Source organism: Loa loa (assembly GCF_000183805.2).
Source record: "Loa loa unplaced genomic scaffold supercont3.283, whole genome shotgun sequence".
NCBI classification, from domain to species: domain Eukaryota; kingdom Metazoa; phylum Nematoda; class Chromadorea; order Rhabditida; family Onchocercidae; genus Loa; species Loa loa.
In genome coordinates, this window is record NW_018108463.1 from 57,271 (window position 1) to 83,889 (window position 26,619).

Here is a 26,619-nt window from a genome sequence, read left to right on the forward strand (position 1 = left end):
TTTTTCTGGAATATTTTTCGGCATTGCCATTGTGCCTGCTCTAGGATATCGACTGAATGAAATTACTTCAGCTACCGATTCGTCCTCTTCACGTTTGGTTCTATTAAGAGTGTTTCAATAGATTATTAGACCTATGCAGATTCGAATTTCCATTTCTGGATTTTTCGAGATAGTTTCTAGGTATGAGATGTTTGTTTCCTCCAAGCTTTATTCTGTTGCTTACTGATTTGAAAGCGTATTAATCAAAATTCCAAAATTCCTCAAACACTGATATCGACCGACGTAATCCTTCACAGATATCTTGAAGCCATGAGACAGGAATATTTTATGATCCACGGAAAAAAAAAAACATTAATCATTGGTGAAACTCGAATCCCAGAAATGGAAGAAAGTACAAATTGATTAGCATAATTTTTTTGCTATGGATACATTGTTTTTTATCAGTAATTCAAGGTAGTAAATTTTATTGCAAACATCGAAATATTATTTAAATATACCACGAAGTGTTTTGATTAGATTTTCGAATTTTCATTCGAATTTAAGCATTTCTTTCGGTAGTTGAAGAGCCATTTTCCAAGTGTACATTAATTTCATCTAAAAGTTTGTCTTGTTGCTGTTGTAATTCCCGTTGCGCTATATTCTGCGGATCATTTATACATTTGGGCGGAAATGATTCGCTCATTCCTGTGACACAATTTTATGAATTGAAATCCACTTATGCATAGAATGCGCAGAAATTTAGATTTCTTCAAAGCAAAAAAAAAAAGAATTACCCTAAAGAAAAATAAATCTATACCCTTCGGAACACTCGGTGAACTGTTAGCTAACATTCGAGATATTTGGGAATTTCCTGAAGTGAATTTGACATTTAAACTTCATTTTGTGTTTTGCATTTGTGGCGGTATTAAATAAATGAATTTCTTCCCCATTCAGCAATGCAAGTGAAATATTACACTATGATTTCTCAAAAACAAATTTTTAACTTCTTTTAACATACCTTCCCCGGACCAATCCATTTCCCCGACCATTCGTTACAAGTTCAACCAGTAAAATGCAACCAGCTATTCCTCTTTCATCCATTATTATCACTATGAAGATGAAATTATGGAAGAGGCAATATATATATAAATATATCTATATTTTATATTTATATACGAATCAAATCCCTGCAACCGGATGCTAACGGTAATTCCCAACGTTGGATTGGTACCTATCACATAAATCTCTTAGTGAATAACACCAATCAATAGCGAGCTCGAATACCAGGAAATCCCAAATAAAAAAAAAAAAAAATTTCCAGGATAATTTAAGAGAAAAAGACAAAAATGATGCTAATCAATTCAGCGAGGATTTCTAGAGCAAAAATCAAATACTGCTGAGAATTTGTTCCTTTTTCTGAAAGTTAGAACAGCAGATAAATTGAACGATCTAAATAATCGTTTGTTGTGTTAGATGAGAATAAGAATTCATCATTATCTCATCTCTTTTTCATTAATTATCATTGACCAGTACTTACCAATATTTCTTATCCGACTTCCGATCCCTTAATTTAAAAAAAAAAGAAAAAAAAATCTTAACAACTATCATCCCATATTTTTACAATGAAACAAGAGAAAGAGAGAAAAAAAAAAGCACACAAACAAACAAACTATTGTTTCATTTGTATCGTTCAACATCAAGTACAAATATCACAATGGAAATATTAACCATTAATAAACTACGAAACGAAAACAGAAAGGATTTGTTCAAATAAGAAAAAAAATAAAACAAAAGTACAAAAATTTGATGTATACAGAAAAAAAAAAAAACGAAAGCAATACTAGTTCTCACAAGTAACAAGTCTCACAGTATGGTTTTAATTTGTTCAGAAAATTTTATGAAAAATTAATACAAATAAGAGCAATCAATAAATTATTTTAAAATATCGTTTCAAAAGATGATCGACCGTATTCATCACCTAAATACAGTTTGCTTATTTTTTTTTTTACCAAAAAGAAGTAAAATCATAAATAATGCAAAATGCAAATAAATGAAAGCGAGAATGAATCAAAATTCATACAAACAATTCATCATAGTTATGCTATTCGTTTCATTCATAACTACTAAAAACGAATAATACAGCAGTAATGATTTGAATGATAATGTAATGATAGACAATCATTGATAAATAACGGTTAGAGGAAATGAAACAAATAAAAATAAACCATATGTATAGACAATTTACAAATGGAAGAAGATAAATCGGAAAACTATGGTTTGTACAATTAGCTAAGAAAAGGAAAAAAAAGAAAATTAACACCAGAAGTATGCAGAAGCTTTCAGAAAGAAGAGGCAGATTTTCAATTTTTCATTTTCCAGAAGTTATGGATATCCCTGAAGATTGCTAAACATGAAAATAATAATTCGGAATCATGACTATGGGAAAAATTTCAAGTTTTCTTACCATGCGGATGTAAAAAAAGAAAGTGACGATTAGAGAAGAAAGTTTGACATGCAGTATGTCATACACAATTTCAGGACAATTTGAGGCTAGAAATTAATATCTCCAACTGCAAGTCTAACATCCCAACCAATGATTTCAAATTAGGAAGAGATTTTTCGTATATTTGTCACTAAGCATCTCAAACTAAGACTCGATCATTCCTTGCACTCTAGAATTCTCTAATTTTTCATGTAGTGGTGAAAGAAAAATTACTAAAAATAAATTATTTTAAAAAATTCCCATAAATCCAGAAAAATAAATAAAAACGCGAAATCAGAAAATTGAAAATATCTGCTCATAAAGCGAAAAAAAAAACGCTATCGAAATCAAAATAATCAATATCAGAAGGACTTCTGAAAATGAAGTTAACTAAAATAAAATACAAATTAGTATGAAATGAAATACAATTCAGTACGAAATGAAATACAATTTAGTATAAAACGAAATACAACTTAGTATGAAATGAAATACAATCTAGTATAAAACGAAATATAATTTAGTATGAAATGAAATACAATTTAGTATAAAGCGAAATACAATTTAGTATGAAATGAAATACAATACAGGGCGATGCCTACCATAATACATGATAGATATATGCTTCACATTTCGAATAAAATTTGCAAAAAAAAAGGAATATAATAACAATACACATCAAAATATATGTGAAGAAAACAAAGAAAAACGTGCAAATAGCTTTCACATCCCGTGATCCCGTAAAGAGTTTTTTAACAAGTAACGTAATCTTCCAATTAATACAGCAAATAAAACAATTGCCGATTATTAGTGCAAAGTCTTGTAATAAATCGAGTCCCGGACGTGAGCTAACTCCAGAAATTTTGGTTAGTTAAACATGTTTTTGCTGTGGACAAAATTTTCCGAATCACAATTTCACTTTTCCGTCTTTTCAGACTAAATCAATTTTGAAAATCAACAATCAGGTAGGAAACCTCAAATATCACATCCTTTTGAGCTTAAGACAAGATATACATTTAATTCTATCATCCTTTAATTGATGAAGCGATTAACAGCATTGCAAAGCCACATAAGAGCTTGAATATGAACGGGTAGACAGGAACGCCGCTCACCATTTACCAGATCCATATTGAGCCAGGATAAGGCATTGTACATTTCCAAAACATACCTATAATTAAGGTGGAATTTCCTTTCAAAAGAAGAAGAAGCTTATAAAAACAGAATCTTCTTAATTTTGGTTGAAGTCAAATAATATTTATTCGCAGTAATAAAAGTTGAAACAGCTTTTTAGTATAACTAGAGGAAAATGATACTGGTGCGTCAACTAGGCATGCAAGATTCGTAAAATACAACTGAAAAGTTAAATTCAGAGAGTATGTTGTCAAGAAAAAAGCTGTTCAATTATATTTGCACAACAGTTTCCTTATATGGAATGGTACCTGAGAACATCAGCTGTTGCCTGGCTATCCAACTGATGATGGCAAGCTTCGGTACCCTTACCAAATGACGAGATGTCATCGCCTTGCTGAACATTCGGTGTATTTAAATGAAGTGAACTTTTCAGGTGTACCGGATTTCGTCGCTTTGCAGAAGGACACGCTGACCAGAACCATTCTGGCAAATCAGATGCTGGTGCTGTTGAAATATAGTAACCAGTTGCAAGTGGCTGATTTTCTATCGAAAGATCTAAAATATTCATTAGTTTTTCTGGAACTAATAATAGGTATCATAGACACAGCTAGATAAATTTGTAAGAACTACCAAAGGAGGAAGCATGATCGAGTAAAACAAAGTTTTAAATTCAAAATATGACCCATCGTAGTAAAATCAACCTTAATATTGATGGAAAATTTGATCGTTTTCCAATTCTATTTCATTTTTGAAAGAATATGTTTTAATATATTGTACTCACCAGCATATTCACTTGGAATCCCTGTATTTCCACCTAGTCGAAAGCTTGTCGATTGTGGCGGTGGTCCAGTTCCATTTGTCATCAGATCCTCACCGTTTCCAATTAGTTCACTGAATTCCTCACCAATTTCTTCGGTCAACAAATTTGAAAAATCATCCTCTTCCAACTCGGCAACGCCGTTTCCACCTTGATGATCCAACTGTAATAAGATTTACAGATTAAATGAAGCATTAGAAATAGAAATCACGCGGCATATAACAGAGTTTGTTGAATTGTAAGTGATGAAAGAGTGTCAAACATTTGAAGCCTCACTCTCTTGCATTTGAAAAGAATTGACAATGCAGTGATACTTTAAAATTGCATATGTGTTAATTAAAAGGTTACAAACTAAGCTTTGCTAGCACGGTTTTCAACTATCTCAAAATTCAACCAAAAACAGTATCAGTTCAACTGCATAAAGTAAATGTGCACTTTCTCTGCATTTATATTTTAAGTAAAATTAGAGACAATTAGAGTTTTAAGTGGAGTATATTTTGAAACAGTCGTATGGAAATCAAACAAGAAATCTAAAGTTCAAATTTTTACAAGTTTTTTGAATGGAGTCTACAAAAATTCCACAAATTCCCTTAAATTTTAAGAAGTAGAGATCAGTGTAAAAAATGAAATATTTCAAGGTAACATACATTCAACTCGGGACTAGTAGGGAAAACCAAAATATGTGTACAACTTGTATCATCCGGTGTCGTCAATGTACGGTGTCGGGAATTTTTCAGGAAACGATCATCGTGCTGAAAAGATGATGGGAAAACACGAAGATGAGCTTCGGGCTCCAGACTGACCAAACAAGCTGACAACACTCCGGGAACTTCCTAAAATAGGAATGCTATTTTGACTTCTTAGTGACAAGTCCATATTTTAAAGAAATTTGACTCAAATTAAACGATCAAAGCCATTCATGAGTTTACATTTATCACATCGATTTCGATCTGAATAAAAATTAGATTCAAATATAAAACAGTGTTTCTTATTCGTTTCAGCAAATAAAAATAAGGATTACCGAAGTCCCGGGCATCACATGGCATGCCCGACATACATGTTTCATGCGCGTCCCAACCTGTTTCAAGTAAGATTTACTGAGGATTTGAGTCCAAACTGAAATAAGCTAAATGAGAACCATTTTAAGTAACTTAACTACCAAAGTTGTGGCTCCATTAGCTTAGAGTTACTTACTTCAGAGCGATGAGAATTTAAATTAGAAAAACGAAGATTCATCATTGAAAAACTCATCATTAAATGCCAACGTGTGATGAAAATGATGAAAAGAGATGGTTATACGCACGACATGACTAAGCTTGAAGTCGAAATTTTCGAACTGACAAATCATTCAATAAAATAGTTTCAAGCTTAAACTATGAAATTGCTTTTACTGTCTCCGAACGAAAAAAAGAACTGACTGGCTTATTCCTGATACCAACAGTTCGGGAACAACAGACGTGATTTGAATATTAATAACTTACACTTAAATTCTCCATGACCAATTCGTCCAACCCTACCGATAACAAGCCGCCAGTTCCTGGTGCCGTTAGCCAGAGTACCCAGAATGTATGACCATAGACGATATAAACTATCCCGGATCTGTGTTGACTGTTTGTATCTCATGTTCACTCTGTAATCAACCAGCATTTTCCAAATCAGATCATCATTTTGCACTGACTCATGTTATTAGGATATATGACTAGATACACTGCTCATAATTAGACCTTCGAGGTCTTCAAAAGCTAACTCTTTGAGAAAGTCATTACGCATCTAATAAAATCCCCTGTACCTTCAAAATGTTTTTTCGTTATTGTAAATGATTTTGCAAGAAAAAAGTAACAATTGTGCACAAGCGAAACAACTGCAATTATTTTTCGCAAGCTTAGCAACATACCTTTTATGGTCAGGTTTTAACCTCAAATTAATTAGACAGTTGTCCAGCGAATGGCCCTGATGATCCGTTACTGTGGCAGCAAGCCAGTCATTCCCTATTAAACAATAACTAACAAACAGTACAGCTTCATCGGTACTGATTTGCATGAGATCACAGTTCGGACGCTGCATTACTGGTGATGGTGGGGCGAGAATGAATGGCTTGCTTGGGACCTGAAATGAATAACTACAGTTACTGAAAGATGAAACAGAAATTATACTGCATTTACTAAAAGGTGCAATCGCAAGATTTAAAAATAATATCCCGAGCAGCTCCAGGTAACTTTCTAAAAGCTTGTGATACACAGTCCTAATGGAGAGTCCTAATAAGTGACCCGAAGGTAATTTTTAGCAAAAATAATAGTTACATCCGAAACTTTCACAAGGTTGTAGCATAATCAAAGTTCTAAACGTATGAAAAGAGCAAATACCTTGTAATAAATAGGTTCTTTTCGTTCCAGTTCGTTCAACAAATCAACCATAGCTGATGCGGGACCAAAACGTGTCATGCTTTTTGGCAAAATCCCACGCACAATATCCGGTAATACCACACGCGAATGTGTATAAACCGAAAATGCAATAGTTTTGAGTGAATCGGATGATGATAACCGTTCATTTTGTGATTTCTCCAAACGTCCTGGAAAAGAATATCAAGAAATAATATGGTGAAAAATAAACCTAATTAAAAGTTGAATTCTTTATATTAGAAAAGCTAAATTTTTGAGAAATTTGGCTACAGCATTAGTTTCAGAACCGATATATCTAAGATCCGACAAAAGATTATACTAGTCTAACCTGATTATACTAATCTGTCTTGCACATACTATAAAACGCATTCCTTAACTACTAATGATACTACAAATGAAACTCCTCCTCCTCGCATCAATCATTTTTAAATGATCTCGTGATTATGAAAATAACACATACCCTGATCATAGCCATTCAGACGTCCACGTTCGTCCTTTAAGAAATCTGCAGAAACACCACAATAATCGAAAATACTTTGTAATGCAATCATTTCCAGTTGTAGTTGCGGTCGACGCTTATTGTTTAAACGGTAAAGGAGTGCATTAAATGCACGCATCAAAGCAACCGTAACAACTCTTGCAACAAGTGGATTTTCTTCAGCACCCAATAAAAACGGATTCACCTGAACCATAATTAAATTTTCAACGTTTGAATGAAAAACTGAAAAACTTTGAACCTATTTTAATTAACTGAGTCAAAGAAACAACCATCTGATTACAATCTAAGCGCCCGAAAAACAGCATCGTTTTTAATAATTTTCGAGTTATAATTTAACATTTCTAATATATGTCTAATAATTTTTAAAGACTATTTGGAGCTTATAAATGTAAAATTCATAACGATAAATATGAAGTGCAAATTAATATCTCCATTTAATTGCGTGATGATTTACTGAATTTACTCAATAAATGTGTATGAAGCACGAAATTCAATAGTACCACAAGAAAATGATACAAATATTTACGAGGTAGATGACAATAACATGAGGTAGAGTCCCGGGTTCATCCTCCGCTATGATACCATCAGCAACTAATTGTTCAGTCATGAAAGATGAAAAACTGTTCATATTTTGAGCACTTCCATCACCGATAGAACCCTCTGGTGTCAAGGATTCGCCAATGCTTGCAGAAGTTGCACTGGATGAATTTGGACCACTGGTACTACTTGGACCTGCATTTAAATATTGAGTGTTTGATTTTTTTCTCGGTAAAATATGCATTTAAAAAGGACAAATGAATCTTGCACTTACAAAAAATTACAAATTTAAATGATTCTAGAAAAGATACCATGTGAAGCTTCACTGGACTGACCGGAAATGATAATACTTCCAGGTGCCGAAGGTGGTGGCATGTGGTCAGAACTTGATACTGTATATCCTCCACACTGATAACTTGCCATCGAAACATGCGGTAAAGAATGCATCTGAAATTGAAAAATATCGCATCAATCCCTCAGCTGCTTATATTTATAAGCAGTGATATAGAATATGGGACAGAACTCGGGCTTTCGATTTTCAAATTGCAGGGAATAAAATCGATTCTGAATTTTAACATTTTTGAGCAATTTGGTTTTGAACAACATGTTTCAGTAGGTACAAAGATCTATATATTAATAAAAACAAAAACGTTACCTGATTATCAGCCAAAGCAGCACGATATTTGTCTCGGCTGAAGATATCATCGTTATTAATCAATATACGGGCCATTTCATTTTCGAAATACTGCATATACACCTGGAAACAACCACAATCAAAGTAAAGTAAGTGCGCGAAAACCGCCAAAAAATTAAATATCCAATATTGATAAGGTGGCAAGACTGCAAAAAATCTTAATGGGACATGCTACTATGATTTCTCTTTTACAGTAATGACAAACAGTGTTATCGTCTAACCACACCTTCCTTTTCCACCTTGGACTACCAAATTTTTATCCTCCTTATTCTTGAGAAACAAAAGCAGTAATCCCGAACTTTTAATCGCGTAATCAACGACTTATTATCGCCAATATGTCGCTCGACTTGATTCAGGAAATTATCACATTCACCCGGATTCGTTGCTGGATACCGCGTCGGAACACGCAACAGACCATCTCGTAATACTTCCCGTGAAAATGGTATATGACGACCAAAACGACACTGCTCGTACATTCTGCAACCGGAGACAGATTTCAATAATACATAATTTGCTAAAAATATATAATTTGTTAATTCACAACATCATTTATTGTTCAGTAACAAAGTAAAAGTAGTGTTATGTATGCGAGCTAGCTTTCACATGCTTTTGGAAAAAAGCAACGAAGAATTCAATTTGATACGTGAACAGATGACTAAATAATTACAAGAGAATAAATCATAATGAAGCAAATTAGTAAATGCGTGATGGGTTGGATAAATAAAGTCAAGCAACTAAGGCTAATGATTTATTGAAATATTAGTAAGCATATTATACAAATGCATATTGGTAACGTTTGAAGCTAGCAATCTGGAAAAGGAATTAAGGAAATCACTGCAACATACCTTGATAAGTCCATAAGATATTTTTTGTTTTTTCAATGCAAATCAAATTATCCGGAACAACACCGATATAAAGTACATCTTTCGGCTGATCATATGGTTCCAATGACATTTTTTCCCACAATCTTATGATCTGTGGTGATGTTATAACTGCATCTTTTTCCGATGCAACAACTATATTTGGCACCGCTTCTGGTCCACTATCATCTTCCTAGAAAAGTTTGCCAGATGATTTAGCTGGAAATTAACTCACAGTGATTAATAATTCCAGGGAAATAGTTAAGTACCGGAAAAGTTGACGTTATTAAACTAGAAATCCAAATGGAGTTTTCACAATTGAGAGCAGAGTCAACAAAATGAATAAATTTGTAATTTAAAATGGTGTTTTAAAATTTGAAATTATCACTTGAGGGCAAAAGTGAGAACTGGAGGGGAATTTGCAACGCGAAACCAAAACTGGAAAACATAGTGAAAAGCTAATGACTTAGAAACCAAATCGAGACTTGTGAATTAAAAGTGCTAATCCGTGTTGTAACTGAAGAAATTTAAATCCATGAAAATAAAAACACTGAAAAGCTATTAGCAAAGTGAATCAGCTAAAATTATACCATTCCCCCAGCAGCTTTCAATGCTTTGCGATCGAAAAATCGCCATGTAAGTGGCCCTTCCACTATGTTATTACTTCCGAACAGTGGTGACGAACGAGCAATTCGTAAAGATTCTTCCAGAATTGGTCCAATTTCTTGCAACAGTGCCATGCATTCAGATTCACGTGGTTCACGCATTTCGTTTGATACCTGCAATTAACTGAATGGCAGTCACATTCCCACCGAGAGCTTTATTTTTTTCTCTTTGGTTTAATAAATTAATTTTTCATTTCAACTGAATAAATAGATTCATCCTCTACCACTTCAATTATTTTGATGTCTTCTTTTTCTTTGATTTTTTTTTTCAGTAACGACTCACCTGAACTCCCCAGTCATGAAGAAGCACACTTCGCACATCGTGTGGTGGACGTCGGCAATTCATTTCCATACAAGCAACCTCGCAAGCAGCTTGAAATACCAAAGGTAATTCCCGTTGATCCACTTCCGAAATGATATACTCGCAATGCTTTGATGAATCGGATCCGATGCGCTCCGTCTGTTAAACAAAGATTATCATGATGGATAACAAATTTATGAAACAAACTCATAAAACCTTAAAGTTATATACTTGAGAGTTTTCAAGATTTGTTTCATAGATACATTTTCAGCAAAAAACTTTACGGAACGAAAAAGCTTTCCATCTAAAACCTGCAATTTATTTGCATTGTTATTCCTATGCTGTAGACGATCCCGTAAAAAACTGATATTTCTATTCCTCAGAATAATGAAATCGTAATAGTTCACACTAGCATCATGTATTGTTCAAATTACCGAATCTTTTAACTTGTGAAAATTATGTTCATGTTTACCTGCGAAGCTCGCTCACACTGCAGGCTGAGTAACGTGACCTGATCTAACAATCCACCAAGATCCCGTACAAGTGTTTGTTCACGTAACAAAGCGATGAAATTCATATCCCTTAAAAATTTGTCATGAGGACGCTGGTAGATAGCACTTTGAAAAAATTTCAAGTTTTTCTTTTAAGATCTGACTTTACAGTAATTTTTAACTGCGAGCACCACTAGTGCTTCAATTCATTTTGCATAAATCTTTTTCTTCTTTATTTACAACCAGAAGATCGTTTGGCGGCTCAAATTGATATTCCTGCTTTATATAAATGAGAACAAACCGTCCACTCATTGAGTCGAACCAAATGGTATGTGGGATTGCTGGCTGACTTTGGGTTTCATTGATATCAGTTGCTTCTTTAGCATCTTCAGCGAATAAACCAGCTTTCATACTTAAGTAACGATGTCGCACAGCACTGAAAAGAAGCTAATGAAAACATGTGCCAGCAAAGCTCATAAATTAGAAAGCCAGCAGAAGGCATAAATGTTACGTGTCATCAACTAGGATTTAGCACCTGATAAAGAATACATCACTGTCTGTGGATATAATGAAAAAAGTAACGAAGGAGAATTACTTTTAAGACCGACAACCACATGAAACAAATGGATCAAAAAGTTTTAGAGCGAAATATATCCAAAAATTTCAAACAAAAATTTGATCCTCAAATTAGAAAGATGTCGGTCCATCTTTTTAATTTAATGTGCTTCGAAAACGTACCTAAATCCACAGTTACATGAATTCGATGTGTTATTATAAAATCCACTAGTCGGTTTACTAACAATTAGCTGCTGCTGCGCTGCTGGTTGTCTCAGCACTTCGGGTGGCGTTATATAGACTCCAAGTTCCTGAAAATTTATTCAGATTTTATTCAATCTTATTCTATGTTTAATATTAACCTCTCCTTTCCTCACAAGGTCAATCTCCATTTCAATACCCAACTTTCATTTCCAGCAAGACGACGAGTTACAGCTAAATCAAAAAATGAATACCTACCTTTGCTCTGATGCTACCGTTACATGAACAAATTGGACAAGCATCAAAGACTGAATCATAATGAAGATCTAGAACGGTATCCTGAAGCAGTACAGCGAGTACCAAGGATTTCCCTTCCGGATTCGTCCGTATGTTACTCGTTGGAACAGCAGTTGTATCCATGACATGCGGCATATTCATTAGGCGGCTGAAAAAAATTTCTAGAATAGTTAGTTCTATGAGCAAAAGCACCCATTTAAAAAAATTCCTTGATAAATGTTTATTTGTTACATGAACTTTAATAATTATTATGGCATTCATTTCATTCCTTTTAATTACTTAATTGTTTAGTAAATATTTAGAAAATAATAAAACCCTTGAATTGGCTCTTCATTTACCTTCCGAATATTCCACCATTATTGGGACTTCCCATGGATGATGGTACCGTCATCATGGGATTCTGCGATGTCCGTGGACCACACATCATGTTTGGATTCTGCGCTTGCGCCATTAATGTATTCGGACGCATTATGTGCCCCGACTGTGAATACATCATTGAACCAGCTTGAACGTTATGCACTGCAGCATACTGATGGTTGACTGCTTGAGAAAATGATGGCGGTGGCTCGACTGACGCATGACTCTGGAAAATAAGTGGTTATAGTCTTAAAATCATTTACTGTTTACTTATTTTTGCTTTTTTATTCTTTTTATGGATTCTGAATAGTATACTGGTCTCATTCTGCAATTAGTAAGACTCCGAATTTTGACCAACCACAAGCATATTTACAGAGGAACCTCTATGCTGTCTGATTTTAAAGTAATGCAACATATACAGATCGAACCTGCGAATCAATTCCATAGGAGTCTGATGAATGAATGGGATGCTGCGCTGGTAAATTTCCACTCATATGACACCGAAACATCATCTGCAATTGGACAAATCTCTTAGTTCAATATATATATGCAGCTTACTCTTTTTTCAAAACCAGCCAATATTTTGAAATAAAATCCAGTGATTTGCGACCTAAAACTTTACTACTTATTATAATGGTGAAAACTAATATCATTCCATTATTCCTTGAGATCCCAAGCCATTTTATCCTAGTTTTGACTAATTCATAAGACAGTTATCAACAATGACAATATTTAAGAACACCCCGAGTACCTGCTGTTGGTAGGTATTTTGCTGCGATGGATTCACGATTCCCATTCCCATCTGTCCATTGAAATTGGCATTGTTAACAAAATGACTCAGTTGTTGGAATGGTTGTTGCGGCTGTTGTATGGAGAACTGTCCGTTTGGTGGTCCCGTCGAATGTATAGTATTTGCACCCAGTGACTGCGGTGGTTGCGATGGAGTTGTACCATGCATTCCACCAAGCATGTGCGATGACTGCATTGGACCAGAACTCATCGAGCAAATTGGACCACCCGGGAATGAACAGATCGGATTAGGAGCGTTCATCACTCCAGGAGGACCACAGAACTGAGCTGATTGGCCCATAAAAGGAGTATGTTGCAGTGCACCCATTTGTGATGAAGCATATGGCGGTATGGATGGCATCCTAAAAGAAAATTCGTTTCATAGTTTTTAGCGATAAGAATTTAAATTCCGCAGTTAGTTTTTTATAGCCAAAAATAAACCTTGCTAGTGGTCGAAGATGTGTCATTGGCATTTGCTGATTCATATGAACGACACCAATTCGTGAGGAAACAGGCATCGGTTGCATGATAGCGTTACCACCAGATGGCATACAACCACTACCCATAATCAAGCTCATCACTGAATTATTGGCATTATAGGATGTTCCCGTAAATGGTGGTCCGTTAGTAACGTAATTAGACACACCATTCATCGACATACCATGTGGTAACACTGCAAATGGACAGATTCAGGTGCTAACTTTGGCCTCTTTAGATTAGATAACATTAATAATAAATGACAATAAGAGAAAACTAAAGATTACAGAAAATAATATGTTCTGGATAATGCGTGAACAAACAAACTATTGAATAACAAAAGAGATGGACATGTAAAGCCTTAAACTGCTAAGATGAAAAAGGAAAAGTAAAATTATTACTCAGCTCATCTGACGAAGAATGATTAGAGCTCAAGCAATGATGAAATGATCCAATTCTTAGTTAATTCCACTTCTCTACACTTCTCTAACGTATCCACTTAGATCTTAAAATTAAAAATTTAAAAACATACTTTGCAAAGTTGGTAGACAATGCGAAGGAAGCATATGACCATTGTTGTATGGCATTCGATAATGACGCACTGTTGCAAAAGGTGAGTGCGGAGCAAGATTCCGGAGGCGTTCACGCATAAATAAATAATCTGGAGCACGACCCACTTTTTTCCGCTTCTCACGCGCTGCGACGGCTGTTTTGATAAGCTTTAACTGATCTGCATAGACACCTTCCAGCATTCGACATTTTTTTGCCTAAAATTTTAAAGTTTCTAGAATGATGAAATCAAAATGCAATTCGGAAGTTTCTTTTCTAAATTTCAAAATCGACAGTTTTCCTTTCAGTTAACTATTTAAGTAAAAGAATCCTGTGAGCAAAGATCAAACCTACAAATAACATTTATCCCACTCTTTGTCCTCTTTTTTCCTGCATTTTTTTTTCTTTAAATATATTCCAATAACAACGCAAGTTTTACCTCCAGCGATAAAAATTCCTTGGCAAGTATATTTCCAGCAAACTTTCCACTTAGTGTCATCTCCAGCTTCATAAATTTACCGTACACCGGCTTTTCATCAATTGAATAATGCAGCTTACCCTGCATAAGATTTTTTACTCAAACAATTCTTTTTCTTTATTCACAATAGTCTAATAAAGTGTCGAATTTGTGATAAAATCTAGATCAACGAAAATTATATGCCACACATTTTTTTTTTTTTAAAAAAAAGTATGTACCAGGAGTTTATATACCAGCTGCGTTTGCAGTTCACCTTTCAAATCATCATTTATAAGACTTCATAATCAAGAGAAAAACTACAAGGTCAGGACTAGAAATTTTTTTAAATTCTCTTTCGGCTTTCATTAACAACACCCAACCAGAAAACGAGTGAAAAAAAATAAATATATTAGTATATATTAAACCACGAAGGCTAAACTTCCCTGGTATCACCTTCCAGAAAATCCCTAGAGTGAATAAGTAAAATAAACTCGTGAGAAATGAAAAACGGATCTTTATTCGATATAATATAATCATGTAATGAAAAGGCTTCATGCCCAGAAAGTCATCTAACACTTTTTAATTTTTAATAGAAATATCGGATACAAACCAGAAGTCTTTCATCGTCATTATCAAATTCCCGTTTCACAGATGAGGCGATATCGGTAGTAATATCAGTTTCCGAAATGATACTAGGAGGTAGTTGCGCAGGAGGAATACTATGGCAAAGATTTACTGCTGCCGCTGCTGCTGCCATATAAGAAACCGTTGGCGGATAAAGGATACTAGTTGGATTTGCTTGTATGAGCGTATTTTGCGGACTAAATTGTTGCGACTGAAAAGAAATGAATTTTATAAATTTTACTCGATGAGAATTATAACACTAGAAGGAAATTTTCATAAATGAAGGAAACACGTAGAGAAAAATCATTTCCTGCTTCCTCCACAAAAGAACCGTCAAGACGGCAAAACAAAAAAAAATTTTAATATCAAATATTATGGAAAGGTACAAAATAACCAATAAATTGATTAATATTCTCGTAAAATTTACTTGAGTTGCATCAACTGATGGTGGAGTTGGATATATCATATAATCACCAACTGATGGAGGTCCGCCAACACGTGCCATCTGGAAAAATCGCAAGTTCAGAAGTATTTTTCGGCAATTTGAAAATTTCGTATAGGATTTCAAATGGTATCTTAAAGAAATCCCACTGGAACTATTCAAATATGGAACAGGTCTTCAAAATCAAACTTTTAAGCTAAACGAAAAATCGGAATAACAAACCACATTTGCAACAGTTCCTCCCAAAATTTGCGTAGGCTCAACTCTTTCATTGCTTGCTGGAGGCGACAAATGCACCGAATCGGTTACAACAGTCTGGAAAAAGCAGTAATAGCAGGAAAAAAAAATCCAAAGTTTGTCTTAACAAATTGAATTTCTTGCTGTATGCTTTGCAATGATTTAAATTACAATCTTTGATATGATGTCAGCAGAAAAAACACTGCATCGTAGGTTGAAGAAGAACAGATCATTCACCCTCGTTTCTGGATTTATCTCAAAACTGTTCGAATTATTTCTCTCATGAATGATCTCTATCAAAAACTATTAATGATATCTAAATCAATGGCCTCTACAAAACTTGCAAATCACCCCACTCCTTCACCAGAATTTGACTTTAATTTAATTAGGCTCCTTATTAAAAGGATAAAACATACATCAACCGGACTTCTTCTTTCGATCACTGCAATAGCGGATGGATTACAATCGTCGAGGAACAAAGGCTGAGTATCACAATCCGAAGTAAAAATACTAGAAGTTAAGTTAACACTTGCACTTGATGGCAAAACAGACCCGACTGAAAAAGGAAAATATCTCAGTGAACTTGGAAACAAATTTTGGGAACTAAAATTTAAGATAAATCAAATGAAATAATTTCATGTCTGATTCTGATTTTCGTAATACACTTAAAAATAAATGCGAAACTTTTGTGTAGAGGTTAAGAATGCTATGTTGCTCTTTAATGCTGTCTTCGGCTTTCATGACGTCTATACATGCTAAGGTATTTTCTTTACTAATCGTAAAGATAAAAATAAAAAACACCGGAATTAAAAACAAAATAAACTGATTCCTAGTAATGGATAACAATATTTCTACCAAAATTCTAAAAAAATAGGTTACTTTGCGAGAACACCGGCAAATTGCGCAAACCGTCTTGCGCCTGAGAGGTTAAAATATTATTAAGAGAAGATCCAGTTTGCGGTACTGCAGACCGACTACTACCCGAGGATTCGACTGCTCCGTTATTGATTTCCAACTTGCATTCATGAAGGTTAAAGTCATTAGAGCATGTAAAATTAATGCCATCACCATCCTCATTATCTTCCTGCAAAATAAAATCCATTAAATTAAAAGGAAAAAATCTAGAATCCAGCTCTTGCTCTCAGGACTACTCTTATACACACAAAGGAATCCATAACAATTTCGTGATTTTAAGTAAAGTATTTTAGCAATACTCTGATATTCCGTCCCTTATCTGTTCAAATTTCTTTCTAGAATATGGTCCAAAATACTGCGTTAAAGAGAGCAAAACATCACCACAACCTCTGCAAATACTCGCAAAAAAAAATCCGTTAATTCCCAAAAAAAAAACCTACACCAACTTTTGCTGTCAGAAACGACACATCCAGTGATTCAATACCACTCCATTCTAACTTTTCATCCGCTTTTCGTTTTCGCCCCTTAGATTTTCTGTCCTAAAAAAATTTGTGTTCATGAACAATACGATTAAGCTTAAAACCAATAGTTTCGAATTAGCTCATTAAATTTTAACAACCGAAATTGGAAGCAGCTATCACTGTTACGCATGGAGACAGTTTTCACCAGTTAGACAATTCAATTCTAAAACAGCAGTCCTTTTGGCTTAGCAATCGCTTTAAAATGAATTTTTGAAAACTAATCAACATTTCATTTTACAGTTCACTTGTTGCCATTAAGTAACAAATCTAAATCCTATCTAGACTTGAGAAATAAATTTTAAATCTAACTGAATTTGAGAATGAACCTTTCTCAGTCGCAGGCTGTTAATTAAATTAGGTTGTTGTTCAGCAATCGTAGGCCCACGTTTTCTAGCTGATAATGAAGCGAAATCATTGCTTAAACAATCTTTCGATTGCATCCGATTTAATGACTCTGTTTGGGATGTATCACAAGCTGGGGATCGTGGTCTAAAATGGTATACTTTAGTTTTAAAGAAATGAACAGGAAAGTCCAGTGCACTGAGATTCATCCTTAGGAACTACAAATTACAATCCAAGCTAAGGTAGAATTCAATATGCTGCGGAAATTTTATCTCTTAATTAATTCCTGTTTGTATAAGGTGCAATAAAACCAATTTATCTTCCCCTGAAATTGATCGAAAAATAAACACCAAAGATCAAAGAGATTTACCGACTAGTAGGACTTAAATTTTGATAGACTGGTTTACAGCTTCCAATTTTACTAAACATTTGCACGGAATTTCTTTGCACCCGTCGACGTTCTGCATTTCCCGTTATCCCCAAAGCATCTGGTGTTTTCGGACATATATGCCTATCTTCTGCAGAGCGTAATGATCAATAACCAAATCATTTAAATTAAAGAGTTATAAAAGACTTAATCTAGCAAAACTACAATGCAGTTAGGACCATGCAAAACTAATGAAATAAAATTATAAATATTAAAAGTTGTCTTCAATTAACCAGAGTTATTTTAAAGGGATCGAAACTGCTGAGTTAAGCGTTTGCAATATGATTACTAATGATAAAGCTGTATTAACGTAATCAGAAAAAATTTTTTACCATGCATTGAATCTGTACGTCCAGATCTTGAACTACTTCTAGAATTAGGAAAATAGCTTTCACGTATCCAGTCAAGATTAGGTTCACCATCTAAAACTTCCGAACTGGTAGCTAGAATTTTCTTTTCCCAAGGCGGTGATCGTGGAGGTGATAGAGACCGTGCACAAAATGAAGAACGTCGATGGAATATGACTGGTCTTCTGTAAAGCAACAGTGGCAGTTAAAGCGCTGTTAATTAGGTAAAAAAACATAGTATAGAAATTATAAGTAGGAATAGTTCTTCATATTTCCTTAACTGTTTACATGTTTCTCTATTCTTTTTGGAAAGCAGATAACTAACTCCTTCTTCGCTTTCAAACTGGAACCGTTACTCGAAAAATTAATTGGTGCACAACATGACTGACTAGGATCTTGACCAATACAAACGTCTGAAAATAACAACAATCACCGATCTCTTAAATAATCATTTATTAAAGATGACGAGATCTATTGTTCTTTGATTCGAAATCGACTAAAAGTCCATATTCTTTTTACGGAAACATCCAGAAGAAAAAATGATTGGATAGATGGAAAAATGATTGGATACTATAGTAAATTCTTGTAACAGTCAAAAAAATAAAACAAACACATGCCTTGCTGAGGTGCTATACATTGAGATGATAAATTGGACATAGTGGCAGTCCCGCTAGAATGCTGTATACGGCATTGATGGCAACCACATTCTTCTTCACGATCCTTTCGTCGCATTCCATCCGTAAAATTCCACCTCAAAAGAGATTCATATATGAATTATAATATCTGATTTACAGTTATGAAACATTTGCATCAATGCGGTTGGCGCTAAGCCCAAGTATGGAAGTATAATTGCATTGATGCAATGAATTGATGCATTGCATCTGTTTAAAATCATCGAAATGAAAACGTTAAAACGTCTTTTTTGCAATTCTACGTATCTACGCATTTTCATCTCAATGCCTCTCTGTGTTTTAATTTCAAAAAATTCAGAATTAAAAATGAATTGAGGTGGAAAAAAATTTGTGTAACAAAGAACAGATAAAAAGTACCGGCAGTCATCATCACTTGTAGCAGCTGACATCAAAAGACCCAAACCAGAAGACGAGGGTGATTCCGTGTTCTCTTTGCGTCGATTATTTGCTGGAGCAATGAAGGATTCTTCAAAAAACCTTAAAAGTGATTATCTCACATTAAAAGGGTCACCTATAAAAGCTGTTGGAAGCTTTCTTCTCCGAAAACTAATCAGTTTCTCAGACCGAAAAAAAACCTTTGTGCTGAACGTGCGCCATTTACCATCGTTCCATACATTGCATTATGCCGTTCAGCACTGAGTCCTCCGTCGCATTCGCTCAGCTTCTTTTTCCGTTTCCGGAATGATGGAGTACTTCGTAACCTCGTATGCCCTCCAGTAGCCGGTGGTGTTCGCGCAGTAAAACTGCTACTGTTACTTCTGCTATTGAGAAAGTCTGAATCGTCATCATTGGTAGTCTTTTCATTCTGTCTAAAATAATTTGCAATGCCTGAACTAAAGTGAGATTTCTGAATTGCCAACGACCATCCCATCGAATTCCAAAGACGAAAAAGCGGATATATGACCAAAAGAAATAATTCACTTTTAATAAACCTAGAAGCGAGAAAAACAGAAAAATTAAATCCTGTTTCGACAATTTTTATGGAGATACGACCCCATTCATTTCATAAAAAACTTCGCAAAATCAATCATATCCGTATGAGCAGTGTTGACAAAAGATAAACCTCATCAACAGGTCATCGGAAGCCTGGACAACAATCAGTGAACTTGGGTACCACATATGAACGCCATCCACATCCACTAAAACCATTTTTGGCAGACTACTTTTGGTTGGTGATGCCTACAATAAATAAGCTATTCAAATTTTTTATAAGTTAAGTCCTAAACAGTTGTTTTAACATGCTTCTTACAGATGTTCCTTTAAATGAAACCTATGTTTAACTGTATCCAACATGCACTGTCATCACCAGGAGACACGTCGCACTGTAATTAGTAGAACGATTCAACAAGAAAGGAAAGAGTTTTCTGTTGTGAAGGAGGGCTGGACAAAACTCCAGTAAATTTCAAAAAAAACTAACATTTTCGGTGTAGCCAATATAACCAACAGTATCTGCCGAACTTATATTCCTTTCAACATTAACAATTAAACAGAAAAACTGGAGCCATTCAGACCACAATTTGTCCACAGCAGCTTTTGAAATAGTTCCTGTACCATCATAACTACTACTAACAGTGTCGGAATCGACCGATGAGGATGGAACTGGATTTACTTGATGTACAACAGAAGATAACGGCTCACGACATCTGCTTGAATATGGCGCTGAGGAACTGGTAAAACTACCTAAAAAAATCATTTTAACCAAAAAAAAGTAAAGTAAAAAGATATGACAGGATACTTACAATATTACAACGATGATAACAACTGCGCTGTAATGAAATGTATCGTTGATCTGACAAAAGTTCAAAGAATAAAAGATAACGAATCATATACATCATAAGATTCAAGTGACAAAACCGAATAACCGCAACAATTATGACTACATACCAGCTAAGAAAATAGTTTAAGTTCCAAGCTAATCTATCAAAATAAAAATAGACTTGAAACAGTAAAAAAACTGATGTTGAAACATAAAACCGGAAAAAATAAAAAGCCAGTAAGAAAGATGAACTGAAACAGACCGCAATGTGGTGTGGGAGGCTGTTGCTGTAATATTGGTGTAGCGGAATCCAAAATCCTCGGTTGTTCGGGTAGTAATACAGCACGCATCGACCATGGTCCTAATATCACCGGTTGTTTCTTACCCAAATCCAAATGGCGTCGTGAAAGGCGAAACAAAGTAGGCTGTCGTTGCACAGAAACAGTTGCACAAACAGTATTTTCACCATGAACGAAAAAATTGAAACTGATCCCATTCACGTAGCTGAAAAGGGAATAATTTCAAGCGAATCTGATTTAATGTAATTTTACACAAATTGAAAGGAAACTATGCAAGCAATCGATCACATAACTGAAAGCCGACAAGTACGAAAAAAAGAATGTAAGTAAAAAGTACGTCCGAACACAAAAACACACTACTGAGTCTCCATTACCTTACTCAATATCTTCCATCTTTTCCTCCTTTCCTGCCAACCACCATAAGATTGTATATGATATGGTAGCTATGTTCCTTTGATGGTTGACAAAAATCACCCCAAATTTTAAAATCGTTCAAAGTTGACACAAAAATTCCTACTAGAACTACAATGATATACCATGAAATAGTAAAAACAATAGCTACCAATGGCTCCTTCATAACCAATCAAAAACTTCAAAGAATACATACTTAGGAGAACAGTGTATACGATCAGATGAAGGCACTTCGTAAGGACGTGTAAAATATTTTCCAATACGAATATATCCATTTTTTAGCATATTCCTGAAAAGAGATTTTGCAGAATAACAACGCCTTGAATGCAGAATAACAACGCCTTGAATATACTCAATACAGTCTACCACTGCATTGAGTGGGACAAGGAGAAATATCTGAATTTAAATACTCAGCATAACTTCACCTATTTCAGTGCAGATCAAAAAAAAGAAAAAAAAATAGAAGAAAATGCTTTTCACTCCTACAAAACTTATCCCTTTCTTTTCATGGAAAAAGCAGGAAAATGAAAAATGTAAAATATTGCAGAAATGAAAAAATTAATTTCGGTAGGTATTTAAACTTTTGAAGAATACGTCAATGATAACGAATATGATGGTACGAACACTGAATTTCATTGTGATCTCGATCATGTGATTTTAAAAGTACACGTAATATTGCAATGTAGAATTACCTGAACTTACCGTTCTATCAAATTATGTAGTGCCTTGAAAAATAATGTCCTCGTCTCATACTGTATACCGGGTATCGACCAGTTGCCTTGACCATCTTCAGTACCTAAAAATTTTATTTTTAGAATAGCAGATTTCTTTCTTTTCCCAAATATTTGATAAATACCTTCTGTTGACAGCACCCATAAAAGATCAAAGATCACTAAATATTAGATTTCCTACCGCAAGATTACGATATCATATATTATTATTAGTTACTTTAGCTCATCCATATGGTTAGAGATTTTACTCTAGTTGCGTTTTATTGCTCAAATTTTAGAAAATTTTGATAAAAGCAGTCCAATGTTACAGTATTACAAAAAAGATGGAAGGCGAGGGAGGAAAAAGAACATCAAACAATATTGAACACTACCGAATGAATGAATCACTCAACAAAAGAAGTGATTAAATGACAATGGATAAAAATTTTAAACCTTAACTAATTCAGATTTTTTGGAATATAAAACAAGGTTTGTTCCAAAATTTGGAAAATGGTTGTCGTATTATTAATGTCCTTATATACATAAACAGTGTGTTCATTGAAATCAGATACAAAACAAAATAAAGATGAAAGAAAAAATGTCTTCAAAAATCAACAAAAAACAACATACAAGCCAAATGACTGGTATATTCAGTGAGACAATCCGGTTCCTCGTGAGAGTACCAGAAAACCCACAATTCTTTTACAACATCTATCCTGTAATCTGGTAACTGCATAGCTGCAAGTGTCCCAGTTGGTTGTGGTGGTTGTCGTCTCCAAGCACAAAGAATTCCTGCTTGTAAACATCTTGCGTAAGCACTTAACACAGGATCTTGCTCCAGACTGGTCCACGTTCTTTGTGACAAAGGTGTTGTTAAGCATTTCCATTTGAGGCCATTCAATTCCGTCTGGAAAAAAACCGGAACAAACTTATTTTATAATTGAATAACTGTTCCTTTCTCTATTAGTTCAATTCTCTAACAACTTTCTATTAGATTTAAAAAATTTAAAAAGAATTTTTTTTCTTTTCTCAACAATCTTCCTTCACCTATTGCCACTTCCCATGACTTCCCAACTACGGGTATCACCCCTCAATGATCGCGTGAACTGTATTCTGAAAAAATGTCAAGATGCGGATCGAATCCGCTAAATTCAGCAGCTAATGATGGGGCCGTATTTACATATTTTTCGACATCTTTATAACATTCTCCTGCAGTCTCCAATCCTTATATAGATTTCACACTTTTTCATTTAGCATATTATTCATCCTCTTCTGCTGCTTATAATATTTGGAACTTCACATTGCCCCTTCCCTTATCCATCACAATCTAATTTGCATTGACAAGCAAACAAAAATATATGCATCTTCCTCTAAGAAGCTAAGCGCAAAATAAGGACATTGTCAACCCTAATGTTTCCAACAACTTAATCAATATTAACAATATCCCCTACTGATAGTGAAAAGTCCTTGGAGGAATATTTAATTTTGTCCAGGTTCGTTTACGTTTCTTATTTCTAATATGACAAGCTGAGCATTAAGCGTAAGTTCAACATGACGTCATGCCCCTATCTTCACAAGGTAGACAAATATAGCTTTGTGATTTAATTTCAAATTATTTGTTCCTGATCGAGACGTAAAAAATACATTCCGTACCCTAGCAATAATGATGTCGACTAGTTCGCTACATGAAATGTGTAATTTCACGTAAGACATAGAACCTATTATAAATGCATAATAGCACCCTTCCTTTTAATGTTACTTTTCAAGAACACCTGTAAGACAAATGAAATTACTTAATTGCTGCTTCTGTAACCTATCTCCGGAAAAAAAATTTATTCATGCCCAAGCCGAGCGCAAATATAACCGAAAAGCTACATGCACTTTTTAATTCATACTTACCAAAGCAAAGACGTTCGTGTGACAATCTTCAAGACTTCCACCATTGGTGGACATACTGAAATTTGGTGAAATTTTTAGCTATCTCCAATAAAACATGAAATACACTGACAAAGAGATTATGCAGCAGCAATAAATAATAGTAGTAACAGTAGTAGAAGGAGAAGTAGGAGTGATAGTAGTAGTAGTAGTAGTAGCAGTAGTAATGGTGGCGATGATGATGGTAATAATGGTAGTAGTAGTAGTTGCAGTATCCAGTAACTGTTATAGTGGCAACTGCAATAAAGTAGCGTGTAGATAATTACGTTCTCTTCTAACAGTGAAAATAAGTCACAGCTGTCCTGGATGTACGCCACATTAAAATATGTTTCGAGGAAGAAAAATGAATTACTGCTAATTTTCTTTTGGTCACCTTTTTCTCTTTGGCTAATATAAATAGATCTAGTGACAAGGGGGAACAATAATAACAGAATAGAATGGAGCAGGGTGAAATTGAATACAACAGAAGAGATAAGAGAATTGGTATAAGCAGGGAAAAATAAGTCACCAGGATTCGGGCGCGAATATCCAGGATTTGGTGACGTCGAAGGTAGCCACACCTAGTGCTACCTTATTCCAATTTACGTAACATTCTCCTGGTCCTTGTAAGGACATTCGCGCCAAAGTTTCGTTATCAGAAAGACCAAATTGTTGATAGCGGTTTTGGCGATCGTCGTAATGACGGCGAAAAATTTTCTTCCTTTTTCTTTCTCTTTTTTCAAACAAATCTGTAAACAATGAAACGAAATTTATTATATGAGGAACCTTTTTACGATTTAAATCGAACGTAACACGCACAAATCATATATCAATGACAGCGTTATAACTTCACTAAACCGCCACAAAGTTCCGTTATATTTCATGGTCTAATCTACCTGCATTATCCAGTCTTTGTTCGGCTGCTAATCAATCTTATTATCATAAACCCAGTGTACTGCCTTCTAAAAATCATTATTGATCCTTTCTGCTTTCTTATTCCTTTCTCCTCATCTTCATATCACTTCATCTTTTCATCACAAAATTTACCAATTGTATCGGAGAATGGCTGTCAAAAACGCTTAACATCTAAATCCTCTAACTACTTCTCACTTTAACTAACCATTATTCTCCACTGCAGCTAGCAATGAAGCAGTCATGAAGCGAACGTAATTAAAGCAAAGCATATCTAATTAGCTATGAACAGTCTGGTCAAGAAAAAATAACAAACTATGTCGATGACCAATGAATTTCTGTGGCATAAGTAAAAAAGCGACATTATTTCTAAAATAATCATTAATGTTAAAATTCGCTATATCAAATTATCTTCACCATTAACTAAAACTATATTCATATTCGATGAATCAAATTACAATTTCAGTATATAAAGCCACACAACTACCTCTTTCTCCTTCTTCCAAAACCATTAGAACATCACATTTTAAAAACATCTGTATAAGTTCCGCGGTCCGATGTCATTCAGATTTTGACAAATCCTCGATATTTACCTCCCGTCCTCTATTCTCGACCTATCTACATCTTAATCTCGGATTTTTTCTCACTTTAGATAAAACCCTATCCAATTATGGCATAATAGACCTAATTTTCTAGCCTGCTGAAAGTTACTGAATGATTGCAAATTACGAACAAAATGTTCTGCTTAGTTTTACATGAATTTAAAAAAAAAAAAGAAAAAAGAAAACGCAGTGCGTCGCAAACTTAACTTCCATCAAATGCTTTCGGTTTCACTGATATTCAAACATAGCTACCTACCCTTTTTCCAAAAGCAGCTGAATAAGCATTTCAAAATAAAAGGAAACGTCAACAATCTAAATACAAACATATTCTTCCTTCTCATAAAAAAAAAACTGCTAAAACGAGATAAACTATAAGAATATTTTTCAACTTATGTATTAACTACTTTATTTGCATAAATTACTGAAAATTAACTTCATCTTATTTTTAGCAACTGCTAAACACTGTATGAATCACCGATGCATTAGTTAGCTTATTTTTATAGGCTATAAATTGAATTAACATTTGAAGTCATCCCAAAGTGATAAGCTAACTTCCATTCCGTATGATTGGAAATAAAAGCGTGTTATGCGGGGGAGAGTGAAATGTTAAAATGAAATAACGAATTGCTCGTCGATGACTGTTTTGAAGTTTGAAAAAAAAGAAATGTACTTTTGAAACAACAGGAAAATTTTTCACGCGTAAAGGGAAGAATCTTTCCCAGCGATTCACATGCCAAAAACAATCCCTACAAAAGCTATTCATTGCTTTCCTGTTCGCTTTCTAAACTATTTTAAAAATGCATTATTTATTTTCAATCAATTTAAAACATTAGCCAAATTATTAATTTTCCTTAGTGAACGGACTGTTTTTCTGGAATGTATTTTCGTACAAGTATTGTTATTTAAAAAAGACTTTTAGCATCAAGATCATTCA

At 34.4% G+C, this 26,619-nt stretch overlaps 1 protein-coding gene across 1 annotated transcript; it reads right to left on the reverse strand.

The window, feature by feature from the left end:
- Window positions 1-3,382: 3,382 nt before the first annotated feature.
- On the reverse strand, window positions 3,383-24,273 carry LOAG_00283 (hypothetical protein). The gene is made up of 46 exons (XM_003135823.2): window positions 24,157-24,273; window positions 22,888-23,164; window positions 22,250-22,343; window positions 21,744-21,836; window positions 21,100-21,341; window positions 20,499-20,761; window positions 20,145-20,260; window positions 19,657-19,890; window positions 19,439-19,558; window positions 19,001-19,140; window positions 18,715-18,802; window positions 18,375-18,574; window positions 17,986-18,133; window positions 17,600-17,762; window positions 17,193-17,291; window positions 16,717-16,921; window positions 16,254-16,393; window positions 15,823-15,915; window positions 15,586-15,663; window positions 15,145-15,369; window positions 14,517-14,636; window positions 14,061-14,295; window positions 13,493-13,724; window positions 13,014-13,413; window positions 12,691-12,774; window positions 12,244-12,488; window positions 11,867-12,053; window positions 11,591-11,718; window positions 11,154-11,288; window positions 10,834-10,942; window positions 10,344-10,520; window positions 9,986-10,174; window positions 9,381-9,588; window positions 8,835-9,049; window positions 8,497-8,598; window positions 8,153-8,288; window positions 7,831-8,036; window positions 7,266-7,488; window positions 6,770-6,975; window positions 6,301-6,512; window positions 5,888-6,036; window positions 5,428-5,522; window positions 5,054-5,239; window positions 4,371-4,569; window positions 3,898-4,144; window positions 3,383-3,626 (listed from the first exon to the last, which is right to left on the reverse strand). Exons 1-46 carry the CDS (start codon window positions 24,208-24,210, stop codon window positions 3,491-3,493), a joined length of 7,833 nt encoding a protein of 2,610 aa, XP_003135871.2. The 5' UTR covers window positions 24,211-24,273; the 3' UTR covers window positions 3,383-3,490.
- Between the last annotated feature and the right edge of the window lie 2,346 nt (window positions 24,274-26,619).